The sequence below is a fragment of the Haematobia irritans genome, chromosome 4 (assembly GCF_050003625.1).
Source record: "Haematobia irritans isolate KBUSLIRL chromosome 4, ASM5000362v1, whole genome shotgun sequence".
In the NCBI taxonomy this organism is placed as follows: Eukaryota; Metazoa; Arthropoda; class Insecta; order Diptera; family Muscidae; genus Haematobia; species Haematobia irritans.
The window spans coordinates 227399691-227416016 of NC_134400.1; the positions used below are offsets into that span (position 1 = coordinate 227399691).

Genomic DNA, 16326 nt, shown 5'->3' on the forward strand with positions numbered 1-16326 from the left:
TGGTTGCAGGTTAAAATGTTACATGGTCGCCGCAAAAATAGCTCCTATCATATTATTTTGCTCTTCGAATATGATTGTGACAATCATGTTTCTTCTCTGCGTGTGTTCGACAGAGCGGTGCGGCCAAACGAACCCCTGGTGGATTTTCGCCTTGGCAATAAAACGCATTTAGCTAAAGCATGAATAGCAAATCTAATTTCATTTATGGGGAAATTGACGAACGTTTAGTTGAATTTGTCCCCATAGTAAACGCTATGACGCTGTAGAAGATAATGAAGTGTGATGGGCATGAAACCAGAGACTAATTTGATTCTACTTTACATTGAGGACAAGGATGTCGAGGGTTGGATAAAACGATTGCTAAGCACAGAGTACAGTAAAATTGGCATTGAAGAGATTTCTTTGTGATGATTACTGATCAATACATGTACATATGGCCAATTAAAAACGAAAAAAAAACTTTAAACCTACTAAGCAAAATTCTCAAAATAAATGGTGAAAATAAAATAAAATAAGCACATAACAGGTTGGCTGATAAGTCCCCGGTCTAACAAAGAAAAACAATTTTTTTTGTCAAAATTCGACATAGTTCCCTTCAAGAGCGATACAACGATTATAAACCTTCCAATTTTTTGATACCATTTTGGTAGTACTCTTTCGGTTTTGCCTCAAAATAGGCCTCAGTTTCGGCGATCACCTCTTCATTGAGGTCTGAGAACAAGAAAAAGTCGCTGCACCGAAAGAATTTTCTTCGTAAAAATAACGAAAAATTTCGTTAAAAGTACGAAATTTGTCATTGTTTTACAAACAAAGAAACTTTTCATTAAAAGTACGAAATATTTCGTACTTTTTACGAAGAAAAGTTCTTCCAACATTTTCGTAGTTTGTAAGAAAAAAATTCGTACTTTTTATGAAGAATCTTCGTACTTTTTATGAAAAATCTTCGTACTTTTTATGAAACAATTTCGTTCTTTTTATGAAAATGTTTCGTATTTTTTTCTGAAAAATGTTCGAACTTTTAGAAAAAAAAATTATAGTCGAAAGTTCATTTGGTTGTAGTTGCAAGTGTGAAAAATGACATCACTACTTTACATCTTAAGTTTTTGAATAATTTTTAGTTTTATTGCTTCACTTTTATTCATAGCGCGCTATCACCCAAATGAGAAGTAGCATAGACTTGCATAAAAAAATAGAATAAACGAATACACTCAAGCACATTATAAAAGACAATTTAATGCCGCGAACGGAAATTTTACAACTTCAATGAAACTTCTTCGTTATTTCAAAGAAAATATTTCGTACTTTTTATGAAGAAATTTTAACGCAGAAGTTTCGTAAAATATTCGTAAAAACTTCTTCACAAAATTCATGAAATGTGAAGAAAGTTTCGTTAAAAGTACGAACTTTTTACGAAGAAAAGCTAATGTAGAATGTTTCGTAGAAGTTTCGTATATTCGTAAAATGTTCTTCATAAAATTTACGAAAATGAATGAAAATTTGGTTATTTTAATGAAGAATTCAGGAAGAATAGTTAATGAAGAATTCTTCGTAAAATTAACGAAGAGAATTCTTTCGGTGTGGGGGCCAGATCTGGAGAATACGATGGGTGGGGAAGCAATTCGAAGCCCAATTCATGAATTTTTGCCATCGTTCTCATTGACTTGTGGCACGGTGCGTTGTCTTGGTGGAACAACAATTTTTTCTTCTTCATATGGGGTCGTTTTGTCGCGATTTCGACCTTCAAATGCTCCAATAACGCAATATAAGTATGTAAATATAACCATAGCGATAGGCGGTAGGCGAACACTTATTTACGTGTATTTCTTATGGGAAGCCCAAAATCCGCGACGGAACACCGTGACGGCTAGCGGCGTGTCGCTAAATTAAAACTTATTCTAACTCCTTGGCGAAAACTGGTATAGTGTTGCCATCGCTTATCAATTTTTTTAACTCACCACTAGGAATTGCTGTTGCCTGGACACGTGTAGATTATTTTTTCTTGAAATAACTCAACAAATAACAAGCCATTGTATGTTTTTATTCAACTTCATTGTTTAATATTGTCAAAGCATGTTGTATTGACAACAAAAACGCTAGGAAACGTGAAAAAGGGAATTATTCGCCGTCAAGCTTATTGTATTTGCCGTTGCGACAAAAATGTTTCGCCTACCGCCTATCGCTATGGTTATATTTACACACTAATAGTCACTGTTGATGGTTTTTCCCTTCTCAAGATAATCGATAAAAATTATTCCATGGGCATCCCAAAAAATAGAGGCCATTACTTTGCCTGCGGACTTTTGAGTCTTTCAACGCTTCAGAGACGGTTCACCGGTCAATGTCCACTCAGGAGTGTAGTGATGGAGCCATGAATCGTCAACACGTTGTTGTTTTTGGTCAAATGTGAGCTCGCGCGGCACCCATTTTTCACAGAGCTTCCACATATCAACATATTGATGAATGATATGACCAACACGTTCCTTTGATATCTTTAAGGCCTCTGCTATCTCGATCAACTTCATTTTACGGTCATTCAAAATCATTTTGTGGATTTTTTTGATGTTTTCGTCGGTAACCACCTCTTTCGGGCGTCCACTGCGTTCACCGTCTTCCGTGCTCATTTCACCACGCTTGAATTTTGCATACCAATCAATTATTGTTGATTTCCCTGGGGCAGAGAGAAACTCATTATCAAGCCAAGTTTTTGCTTCCACCGTATTTTTTCCCTTCAGAAAACAGTATTTTATCAAAACACGAAATTCCTTTTTTCCCTTTTTTTCACAATAACAAAAGTTGCTTCACAAAAGGCGCTCTATCTCACAAACTAATTGACTTACAGACGTCAAATTTTGACACGAATCATTTGAAGGTTGGTACTATCCGACGCCATCTATGTGTCATACCGGGGACTTATCAGCCAACCAGTTAAAAAAGCTTTTAAAGCAAAGATTCTGAAAGTTCTGTCAATTATTCCTTATTTTAAATAAAACTTGTCTTTAATATTGTGCAAATGGAGAATCCTAAAATTGTCGTTGCTTCATCCTTCGTATAAGGCCAATATTTATTTCAGTGTATATAGTCTTTTTTACGGCAAATTGAAAGTTAAAATGTTTGGAATGTTAAAAATGTTGTCCAAAATGGTTGGGAAGACAGCTGTTTCGGATTTCCACATCCTCATCAGTTCCCTTTATTGGACGATCTAGTCGGTTCAATTATTAGACTATATTGGTAAGGCGTTCTTTTATTCCAAAGAACGAGCTTTAAAAAAATCAAACATGTCAAAAAAGGAATGTAGTAAAAGCATTTTCACATTCCAAGTGCACCAATCCAGTATATTGCCGTCGGAAATTGATTTATTAGAGATTTAAATGCTATCTAATGACACTCCATAGTCATATGTTGCATGTTCATTGTTCATTGTTTTTTGTTGTTTTTGTTTTTCAGTCTTTTATTTTCAAAATGCATTTATCATAGTGATGCGCATTCGAGACTGTTTGCTTGTATGAAAATACGCTATGTGTACATGTATTAGAGTACGCTATGTGTACTTCGTACAAAAAACAGTGAGCCCAAAGATTTCAAATGCCTCAAATACGAATGCGAATTTTTGCTTAGCATAGAGGACGCATTTCTATGATCTGTTCTGTTCTTTTCCTTCTCGAACAGCCGATAAAATTTTCAATGAAGTCGTTTTGTCCTTACAGTTGAGTGATTCGACAAAAAAATGGGAATCTTACTTGACTTGACGCTTTTAGATTAAATTGAAATAGTTTTAGGTGGGTACGAACAAAAAGTCCATATTTTATATGTGTTTCTTTATTTGCCCACCATCCTGCCATCCATCCAAAGCAGTCATGTGGATGTGAGGTTGAAGAATCACTTTAATTATATGAAACGATGGATAGTGATGAACCGTGCGCCATTTATGCTAATATCTCAGCAAATATTCGCAAGATTCTCAAAGACAAACAAGGCCAGCGCCTCATTGTCAACATCCAAATTGGCAGCAGATATTACATTCGCATTGTGTGTCCTGGCCACTTGGTCCACGCAATCGAGCTGTACAAGACATTTCATTTTTGTCCACACAATAAAGTCAAATAAACGAGTGGTGAGTGCTAAGCGGGAGATGAGTCGGTGGTCGCCCATGCATTCATATCTCCGTGACATCGGCACTTTTCCAATTTGCGAATGATTTGAATGTAGGCCATAAATTAGATGGAATCTTGGTTCATTTGGTAGGATTGCCTTCTTTTAAAATTTCCATGACACCATCCACAAAGGTTTCCATTATGTTTGGCCGTGAATGTGATATACTTTAGGCGGATTGCTCCCTCAGCAGAAAATGTATTAAGTGGTCCTGGACAATGTCGATTTCAAGCATAATCAGCACACCATTGACAGCACCAAAGAATTTGGCATTGTCAGAAGAAATCAAAAGTGAGGAGAAAATCAGAATGAACATTTGTGAATAGGGGACATTGTAGTAATGACCTTAAATGAAATTTGTCTTCTAATAAAGTTGTAGATTGCAAACATTATCATCGAAACAATTTAGAATCTCTGGATTAGGGTGTCCAAAATCGACAAAGGTTAGGTTAACCGGATTCCGTTACAATAACAAATCCCGGGTAATGATTTTTCATTTCATGGGGATTCTCGGGAATCTGGTTTTGAACATTGGGTAACTGGTTTTCTGAAGTTCAATGAATATTCTATATATTTCGACAAATGTTTTCTCCGAACATCAAAGTTTGTGTACACTGAAAAAAACAGTGAACCCTTTTCCATTGCAAAATGAACTAAGCTGTAGTAATATTGACCATGATTTAGCCCTTAAGATTTTTTTCAACTTGTCTAGTTTATAATTCTCTTAAATTTCAGTTCATATATAACATTGTATTTTAGTTCATTTTTACAACACCATAAGATTTTATACCCCTACCAAGTTAAAAAGTCAGTAGTATTTTGGTTTACTTCCTTTTTTTGGGAAACCCAATAATAAAAATTGGTTAACAGTCTCTGTTAACCAATCATTCCACAGTACAGAGAAATTAAATAATTAAAGGAACAACAAACCGTTTTACTATTATGAAAAATTTCATACATTAAAATTAAACTTTCTTTAAGCAAAAGTACTTTATTATAAAAACTTATGATGGAAGTTCTTAATACAATGTTTTTTGTGAATAAAAATTATGGTCACGTGGAACAGAGAGTAGTTCATTTGACATTTTAACTTATCCTTTTTTTATTCATCGTAGGTAATTTTTTCACACATATTGCTGGAAAAAAATGGAAGCAATAATGAAAATTGTTAAAAATGAACACCATGTAATGAAATATATTTTTTTAATTCTTTATTTTAGCTTGTAACTTACCATATTTGAGGGCATTTTATCAAATGGTGTAAGGAATTAAACTTTTCTTTAGAAAACGTATCTCATAAAATTTGTACCTGAAACAATTAGAGAAATAATGAAGTATTCTATATAAACTCATAAAACTGTGTTGTTATCGATGTGAAGGATACAATAAAATAAATATTCTAGTTGAAAGAAAGCCAAAGTTTTAATATAAAAATTACCAATTCTCTATTAAATTGTATGCTGAGGGGAAATATAAGAAGTTGTCCAAATTTATTTGGGTTACTCTGAAATTAAATATTTATTTTTTACATTAAATAAAATTATTAAATAGGTTTTCAAATCTAATGAAAACAAGTACGGAAAGTCTAAAGTCGGGCGGGGCCGACTATATTATACCCTGCACCACTTTGTAGATCTAAATTTTCGATACCATATCACATCCGTCAAATGTGTTGGGGGCTATATATAAAGGTTTGTCCCAAAAACATACATTTAAATACCACTCGATCTGGAAGAATTTGATAGACTTATATATATGGGAGCTATATATGGGAACTATATCTAAATCTGAACCGATTTCAACCAAATTTGGCACACATAGCAACAATGCTAATTCTACTCTCTGTGCAAAATTTCAACTAAATCGGAGTTAAAAATTGGCCTCTGCGGTCATATGAGTGTAAATCGGGCGAAAGCTATATATGGGAGCTATATCTAAATCTGAACCGATTTCGACCAAATTTGGCACGCATAGCTACAATGCTAATTCTACTCCCTGTGCAAAATTTCAACCAAATTGGGGTAAAACTCTGGCTTCTGGGAACGTATTAGTCCATATCGGGCGAAAGATATATATGGGAGCTATATCTAAATCTGAATCGATTTCAACCAAATTTGGCACGCATAGCTACAATGCTAATTCTACTCCCTGTGCAAAATTTCAACCAAATTGGGGTAAAACTCTGGCTTCTGGGAACGTATTAGTCCATATCGGGCGAAAGATATATATGGGAGCTATATCTAAATCTGAACCGATTTCAATAAAATTTGGCACACTTGACTATAGTGCTAATTGTTCTTCTTGTGCAAAATTTTAAGCAAATTAGGGTAAAACTCTGGCTTCTGGGGCCATATAAGTCCATATCGGGCGAAATATATATATGGGAGCTATATCTAAATCTGAACCGATTTCTTCCAAAATCAATAGGGATCTATTCTGAGCCAAAGCACATACTTGTACCAAATTTGAAGTCGATTGGACTAAAACTGCGACCTAGACTTTGATTAAAAAATGTGTTCACGGACAGACGGACATCGCTATATCGACTCAGGAGCCCACCCTGAGCATTTTTGCCAAAGACACCATGTGTCTATCTCGTCTCCTTCTGGGTGTTGCAAACATATGCACTAACTTATAATACCCTGTTCCACAGTGTGGAGCAGGGTATAAAAATAATAATATGCATAAAAAAAACAAATATTCTGGTTAACCCTAGAGAGTCATTATTCGTCAAAATGACGACACGTAATTTCATTTTCGATTTAAAATGCATTTTAGTTTATTGGGAAATGGTAAAATTAAGTTATACATTAAACTGGTTTCCAAAAAAAAAATAATTAACAAATAATAATATACATAAAAATTTTCTTTTTAAAAGAAAGCCATATTAAAAAATACTTACCAATTTATGACTAAACTATACGCTGAGATATAACAAACATTTTCCAACTTCATCTGGAATTAAATATTAATTTTTTACATCTATCTATCTATATATAAAATTCAATTTATGTTTGTTTGTTTGATTGTTTGTATGTTCCGAGTTGGCTCCGAAATGGCTGAACCGATTTACTTGAAACTTTCAGAGATCGTAGGGGGCGTTCATGTGGTGAAAATAGGGTACCTCATTTTTGACACCTGGTCGCGGAGGGGGACCCTCTCCACGACATTTTTTAAGATGAACCGTTTTACATATGCATATCTGCCGTATTTGTACCTATAAAAAGCAAGTAGTCCGATTTGTTTGAAAGAATTCAAATCTTTTCGAATTTGTTTTCAGCACGAAGGATATGGTTGACTAAGTTAACGCAAAATGTTCCTACAAATACGTTTCGGAAGGCGCAGCGAGGCGGGCATGCTAACCATTGCACCACGGTGGCTCCCTTATTACTTATAAATTATTGTAAAAATCTTCTTAAATTTACAAGACACTTTTTTTCTGTGTAGATACGTATCGAAGAGGGGAAAAGCTGACTAATTAAAACCCCTTTTCAATAATCGTATACCCTGGTCTTTATACGATGATGATAAAACTGAAAAGAATACCGATAAATTCCGTGTCATGTTCAAGGCTGACTTAGTCGTGGATGTCGATCCACCTTTACTAAACGATTTTTTTCAGTGTAGAATTACGAAATCTCGTCGGCAAAGGGAGCACCCCAACTGTATTCAATTTTTACGTTATTCTTAAAAACAAAAACACATAAAATGAATTATGCTCCCTAGACCATTTATTACAGAGAATTATTCATTTTGTTGTTTGTTTACAACAAAATAAATGTTTAAACCCCATTTTCACTGGTTTTAGTTTTTCAGTTTTTTTCCAGGTTTTGGGCCAAAAAAAATGGAAACCGGTTATTTGGACACCCTAAACTGGATGTCTATGTAATTCGATGTTGTCGAGAAGCCTTTATGCACACAAAAGAGGTATGGTTCAGTAAATGGACAAACGTATACTTCGCGAATATGATATTTAGGACAAAAGTATTAAATACTACTTAGGGTATTTTAATTTGGAGTTTTAAATTATTCCTAAATTAACTATGCAGTGCAATATCGAATGTTCACGCAAAACAAAAAAGTATGAAAAAGTATGTTAGAGCTCTTTGAATTTTTTGAAAATTTCTTTTTTTTTATCACCACAAAAATTTTTTTGTTACACAACTGTGTACTTCTTATTTTCTCTTTAATAATCACTTTTAGATAAACGAAATTTCATAGTCGTTGTTGTACATTTTTTTTCATTACATTTAGATTTAATATGAAGGAAAATATTTTAATCTTTAAATGAAGATAAAAATGTTTCTCATTCGATGAGATTTACTTTGGAGATTATTAACACTCTAATGCCCAATCATTTAATAAGGAAGCTTTCAGTAAAACACACCTTAAGACAACAAAAATGGGCGAAATAAAAAGAAAACTTATTCGAAACTATTCAAGAGGCTTTGCAGCATATGCTGAATTTTACGGTATAAATTTGTCTTGCTTTTTTGTCGTTAACATTGAAAATTTAATCAGCTGGCAAAAAAATTGGGGCATTAGAGGGTTAAAGCTTGAGATGCGAGCTTTGCTTTAAGGTAATAAAAATAAATATTCACTTCATATTTTCCATATCGTGTCACAATTTATTTCGTATTGGTGTACAACTTTATAAATGTTTTAGGCGAAGGTCTAGGCAACCAGACCTTATGTTCTTTTTAAATTTTTTGGAAATGAACCACAAAATTACAATAGCAAATATTTTTCGAAAATTTCGAGAAAATTTAGTAGTCATACATAAATTTGAAGCACAACATTCAAGATGGACAGATTTTTGGCATAATTTACAAATTTTCGTTCGTATAACTGAACTAAAAAAATATTAAAGTGAAGGAAACTTTGTAATATTGAGAAAATGTTTAAGTAAAGGTGGGTATTAAGTTCGAGCTTAGCCGCTATCGAAATCGAAACTAAATCAGTAAAAACAATATAAAATTATACCACTTTGATGCCAATTTTAGCAAAACTTAATGGAGAATACCCCAAAGCAACTTTTTACAAAGTTTATATTATTTACAATGGATTATTAGAGAAAAGTAGTAGTGAAAAATTTGCGATTTTAGCGGCTAAACTCGAACTTAATACTCACAATAATTTCAATGAGCTAAAATAATAATATGGTAAATTCGGTTTAGTGTGGGATTTATTGGAAGTTAAGAAAGCAACTTATATTTCAAATAAATACACAACCAAAATCCATAAATTAATGTCAAAATCATTAAATCCAAATCATGATTTTCAGTATTGTTATAAAAATCAATTTTTAGACATCTTGGCAAACTTCTATTGTCAAGGGATCTTCAAACCTAATACACTGGTCCTTATGCCCTAATGAATGGGACGTAAACGACTCCATTGGCTGGGATGAAAATTGTCGTTTCATGCAAAAAACCTTTGACACTTTCTTAAACACACTGGTCGAAAGTGAATAAATTCTGGGGTTTTTGCTTTAACTGTGCACCAAAATAAATTTCATATACTTCTCTGGGCAAAAACAAAACACTCAGAAGAAACCCTCGGCTCAAAATTAAGCTGAAAGTGAAGGATAAAAAAATCTACAGTAACTTCAAGGAAAGGAACAAGGAAACAGAAACAAGTAATGAAAGCTTAAGAAAACATAAATCTTTGCAAATGTTGTGAGAAAGGAAAAGAAAAACTCAATTCGCAGAATGGAGAACAAGTACAGCAATCCGAAAAAATGCTTGTTATTGTTGTAGCAAAGGCATTTTTCTTCTTGAATTACTTTGCTAACGCTTCCCGTTCATTCTCCATGCTCGCCCCACCGTCTTTTATGCTTTCCAATTTCTGTTTTCTGTTTTTTTTTTTTTTTTTTTTTGTGGAACAGTCATTCACATTTTTAACAAGATTTTTCATTTTATTTCTGGTTGATTCATTTTTCCCCTCTTACGGATCATTACACTCGAACCATAACGTCAGTTTAACCAGAAGATCGAAAATCGTTTGTTTTATTTTAGTTGTAAAAAAAGTTAGTTTAAAAAAGAACAACAAACTTTTTATTAAGAACGTTTATGAAGTTTCATGTTTATTTTTTGCGCGCATAGAAGCGTATCTTTATGTCACTGCATCCACACTCCTCGGCAAATTTCGTCATAGTGATACTTATATACATTCCATGGAGTACACCTACACGCAGAGAAGATTGTCACAATCATATTTCAAGAGCAAAATAATATGATAGGAGCTATTTTTGCGGCGACCATGTAACATTTTCACCTGCAACCATGTTGGCTCAGTGAACATGGTTCTAAGAAAAATATAATTGTCCTCATCTAAAATGTTATTATATTGATAAAAAGAATTTTGTTTGAATGAAAAGACAATGGTCACAATTTAAAATGTTATGGTATTCATTCAAAATGTTTTTCTTCTAGTTAAAAGAACATGGTCACAACCTAAAATGTTTTGATCTTTATGAAAAAACTTTTTTCATCGTCGAAAAAAGGACGCCACTTGAGAAAATAAAACACAAAATTAACTTTATTTTTTGTTTTTATTTATTTATAAACTAATCATTGTTTATTTGTATTTATAATGCCGTTCAAGCACACACACTCTTTTTTTCAATTTCAACAATAACTGATCACTCCTTATTTATTGCGTGCCCGTCAAATATACAAACGCAGACATCATGTAACTGCAAATAAAAATAAATGATACCATATAGCAAAATGCAGAATAAAAAACAGGTACATTTTTTCAATTACACTTTCCTTTTTTGTCTTCGCATAAAACCACGTGCCACTTCTGAATAAATAAATTAACACAAAACAGTAAATCCGTATTCTCCGTCCATTCCAAGAAACAATCAACACACGACTGACGCGCAAAATGAAAATCGTGTGTACCTGCTCAATGTTTTTATAAAATTCTTTTCGCTGCAAAAAAGGTAAAAAATTAAATGGTCACGAAAAAAATGTAAATGGTCTTTATGGCCATGTAATGGTTCTAGTCATGTCTATACTTAACCTATAAAAATACTTTTTCCCTGTAAAAAAGTAAAAAATTTGAATGGTCAGGTACATGATTTTCCCGACCATTTAATGGTCTCAAATTCTATCATTTAAATGATAGAACATGTTTGCGGTATTTGAGGACCATTCATATGCTTATTGCCACCATACATTTTTCTACGCTCGAAAACTATTTTTACAAAGACAAAATACATGGTTTTCGCGGCAATTACATGCTGTAGATAAGCATTAAATGGATGCGGCAACCATGTCCAAACATGGTTTTTCTGTGCGTGTACACAAGCGTGTGTTTCATAGGTTTCGGCGAAAAAGAAATGTGTTTGGGAATAATTATTAGTAACTACAAGCATTTCATTTGTTATCTATATCGGAATCCTTTGGCATAAAAGCAAATCAAGACTACAACCAAGCAATTATTTTCTTAGAAACGAAATTTTTGACCAACGAATTTTTCTTTTGGCCAAATCAAGTTCGGTTGGGACAACCGTCACTTTAACCAAAGACAAAAAGGAAACTTCGTTGGTCTAAAATGTTGTTTCGGAGAAACGAACTATTTTTTGTGTGTTTGTAAAATTCACCACAAATACGAAAAACACCGAAACTTTAATAAATGAAAGTGAAGGTTGCTGGCTAAACATTAGTGATATCATAACGAAACATATATTTGCACTTGTACACGGTTGAAAAAGACTGTTTTTCATATGTTTGGCTATAAACATTATATGTTTGGAACACAAATTTTTAAACACAATATTTTTGAGTGCAAGCATATAATGTTCATAAACTAGCATAACATGTTTGGGACATATATGTTAATATGTTAGAACATATTATGTTTGGGACATAAAATGTTTGTAAATATAATATGCTTGGATGCAAACATATATTAATTTAGAAATAGCCTATAAACATATATGTGTTTAGTAGCTTGGAGCGCTATTTAACAGGGAGCGATATTGAATTAAGTTGGTGGTTGTTGCTTGTTATTACAAAATTAACATTTTATTTTTCCTTGGGCAATTGATCAGCTACTTCTTTGATCCTTACAAACTGTGTGGTCCGCTGTTCGAATCCCCGTCCGGCAAAAGGTAAAATTAAAATAAAAAAATCATAAAATTGAATAATTTCTTCTACAATGTTTGTATTACAGAAAAAGGTGCTAAGAACTAAAAAAAATCTCGTGGAAGTGAGAAAGATGTCGGGGAATATACAATTGGGCAGAAACAAAATTTTGAGCATTCAGGTCGAAAACCTATGTTGTTAGCACCTATATTACCTGTTTATTTTTATAATTCATTATGATTGTAAATATATAAATAAATAAATAAAATTTTGAGCACAATATTGTTTGGGAGATTTTTTTAAGCATATAATATTTTTGGGTGCAAAATGCTTCCAAACATATTATATGTTCACATAATAACATATTGTTTTTTGGAAGACAACATTATTGAATTTGGATGCAAAAATACAAAATGTTTGGAACTTAGACTACCCAAACATATATTGTTTAGACCAATATGCTTTCAAACATATTATATATTGGAAGAGATCAAACATATAAATGTTTGGGCAATACCCAAAAATGTATATGCTTGAAGCAAAATATGTTTGGGAGTATATGTTACAGAAGCGATTTTTTGTGAGGGTGTACCCAAACACAATTATATTTAGGGCATTTTTACGCAAGTAAACAAATGTTTAATAACTGAAAGTGTCTAAAAGTGGACATACTTGGAGTGAAACACAACATACTTACGCCCTACAAATAATAATTGGGAATATGGATGGTTTTGAAATTAATTTAAACAAATGTTTAGCACTTCTTTTTTTCAAATAAGCAAAATACTCTCCTCGAAATCATAACATCTTTGTTGATTACGATTTTCTTTTAATTGTGGAAATCTTTATTTCTCATTGTCATTGTGGGGTATTCCTTCATGTCATTAAGACAAAGATGGCAAGCACTCCAATGCCGGTTAGTCTAACCCAAACTATTTGAGTGTACACGGGTCTGATGTAACATAAGTTTCGTTTTACTGAAACCACTTTATGTCTGATGTTTCTATTGGAAGTGCGCTATATTAGTCATGTTTGCTTCGGATTTCATCCACCTCAACCCTCCACCTTCTATGCACAATGCAAACAGAGCAAACGAGAAGTGCTCTTCTCGTTTGTTGGATTTCGTGCCATAGTTGAAATTTGAATTTGTAGCGTTTGTTAATGTTAACAGCCTGACTTTCTCAACGAACGTCTTATTCATTGAGATAAGTGCGTACGTGCGTGGTCCTGTTTGTAGTTTCATCCGTCCGGTGATCCATCCAATTGTCCCTGCAAGGAATACACTCGTCCATACACATCATCTGGCTTATGACCGTCACTTGTTTATTGCAAACTCCCAACCGTCGTAGAGACCAACAAGAGTTTGGAAAACTTTGAGTTTGGGTGGGGAAGCCAACCGGAATTCCGAATTGTTGGACAATTTGCAAAATGTTGAGGTACTGCTTCTATCTTGGTTCCAACTGAACAAAAGATGAGTTTTAAGAATTTCCTCTTCCTCATGTTGGACATGTTAATGAAAGAATTTTTTGTAACAGACAAGGAGGGGGTAGCAGATTGCTTGCAAGTAAAATGGATGAATATGTTTGTCATCTCTTGGGATTGTTTGCCAATGCTTTCTGGTGTCTTCTTTTTGGCGTGTATGATTTTTGCCACAATTAAAGTTACTTTTTCCTTGAACCAATACTCATCTTTGTGTTACTCCCCCTTTTCTTAAATTAGGCACTTGGCAGAAGTCATTTGGGAAGAAGAGCTTTAGAAATGCAATTTTTAAATTCGTATTTTTATACCCTGCCCCACACTGTGGAACAGGGTATTATAAGTTAGTGCATATGTTTGCAACACCCAGAAGGAGACGAGATAGACACATGGTGTCTTTGGCAAAAATGCTAAGGGTGGGCTCCTGAGTCGATATAGCGATGTCCGTCTGTCCGTGAACACATTTTTGTAATCAAAGTCTAGGTCGCAGTTTTAGTCCAATCGACTTGGCACAAGTATGTGCTTTGGCTCAGAATAGATCCCTATTGATTTTGGAAGAAATCGGTTCAGATTTAGATATAGCTCCCATATATATATTTCGCCCGATATGGACTTATATGGCCCCAGAAGCCAGAGTTTTACCCTAATTTGCTTAAAATTTTGCACAAGAAGAACAATTAGCACTATAGTCAAGTGTGCCAAATTTTATTGAAATCGGTTCAGATTTAGATATAGCTCCCATATATATCTTTCGCCCGATATGGACTAATACGTTCCCAGAAGCCAGAGTTTTACCCCAATTTGGTTGAAATTTTGCACAGGGAGTAGAATTAGCATTGTAGCTATGCGTGCCAAATTTGGTCGAAATCGGTTCAGATTTAGATATAGCTCCCATATATAGCTTTCGGCCGATTTACACTCATATGACCACAGAGGCCAATTTTTTGCTCCGATTTAGTTGAAATTTTGCACAGGGAGTAGAATTAGCATTGTAGCTATGCGTGCCAAAAATGGTTGAAATCGGTCCAGATTTAGATATATCTCCCATATATAGCTTTCGCCCGATTTACACTCATATGACCGCAGAGGCCAATTTTTAACTCCGATTTAGTTGAAATTTTGCACAGGGAGTAGAATTAGCTTTGTTGCTATGCGTGCCAAATTTGGTTGAAATCGGTTCAGATTTAGATATAGCTCCCATATATATGTTTTTCTGATTTCGACAAAAATGGTCAAAATACCAACATTTTCCTTGTAAAATCGCCACTGCTTAGTCGAAAAAATTACTCTAATTTTCCTAAACTTTTAATACACATATATCGAGCGATAAATCATAAATAAACTTTTTCGAAGTTTCCTTAAAATTGCTTCAGATTTAAACGTTTCCCATATTTTTTACTAACATTGTGTTCCACCCTAGTGCATTAGCCGACTTAAATTTTGAGTCTATAGATTTTGTAGAAGTCTATCAAATTCTTCCAGATCGAGTGGTATTTAAATGTATGTATTTGGGACAAACCTTTATATATAGCCCCCAACACATTTGACGGATGTGATATGGTATCGAAAATTTAGATCTACAAAGTGGTGCAGGGTATAATATAGTCGGCCCCACCCGACTTTAGACTTTCCTTACTTGTTTTAAGTTAATTTTAGTTATTGCTCAAATGAGACTTTCGAGAAGATGTTAGTTACATGAAACTTTATTTTAAATATTTACTGGCAAATTTTACTTACTTCAACCCAACCAAAATTTTCCAAAATAAAGGGTGATTGATTGATTGTAAGGACCTATTTTGAATAATTATTGGCGTAAGTCGGATGGAATTGAAAATTACTTCGGAACCTCTTCAGTTTCATCCGATCCGGTTTATGTTTGGTTTGTGATATCAATATATGTTATTTAATAACCGTGCACAAACTTGGTCTAAATCGGTTCATAATTATATATAGCCCCCATATAAATCGATCTCCACATTTTTAGTTAATATGGCCTCACAAGGGACTGGATAGTCTAAGTGATCTTGAATAAAAACAGTCTGCTACTTTATCCTAACCAAACCTAATGCTCGGTTTATATGGGCACGATATAGCCTCTTTTTGAACATGACCAGATTTCGGACGAATCTGTGCCAAATTTCAGAATGTTATATTGATGGATTTAGCATGATTACAGCAGACAGACGAACGTTCTTAGCTCGTTTTAGATTTCCCCCCAATCGAGATCGAGAGACTTCTCCCATCTAAAAATGCAATGTGTTCCACCACTTGGAGTAATTCTGCCAACGCTTTGTGTAACAGGTTATGTCATCCAATTTAATATAAATTTTAACTCCCTAAGCGAGCGATGCCAACAATGGAACAAAAGCATGTCAGGTTCCAAAGATTTTTTCTTTACTTCAAACATTTTCGTATTGATTCCTAGCCAAAGAAGCGGAGAATACAAGTAAGGATACTTTTAAGACACAATTATAATAATTTTTCGTTTTTTGTCAGCTGTTTTTCTTTATATGCTATCAAAGTCATTTAAAAGAGTTAAAAAAGAGTTAACGACAACTCAGACTCGACTTCCAGTAGAAATAATGCTTTATTTCAAGTAAAAAAC

General features: G+C 33.7%; 1 protein-coding gene across 1 annotated transcript in view; it reads left to right on the top strand.

The window, feature by feature from the left end:
• The first annotated feature begins 282 nt into the window (after positions 1-282).
• The window catches only part of LOC142236025 (uncharacterized), a 37855-nt gene continuing 21811 nt past the window's right edge, over positions 283-16326 (top strand). Inside the window, exon 1 of the mRNA XM_075307275.1 lies at positions 283-376. Within this exon, the coding sequence (XP_075163390.1) occupies positions 283-376 (94 nt within the window). The remainder of the gene's footprint in view (positions 377-16326) is intronic.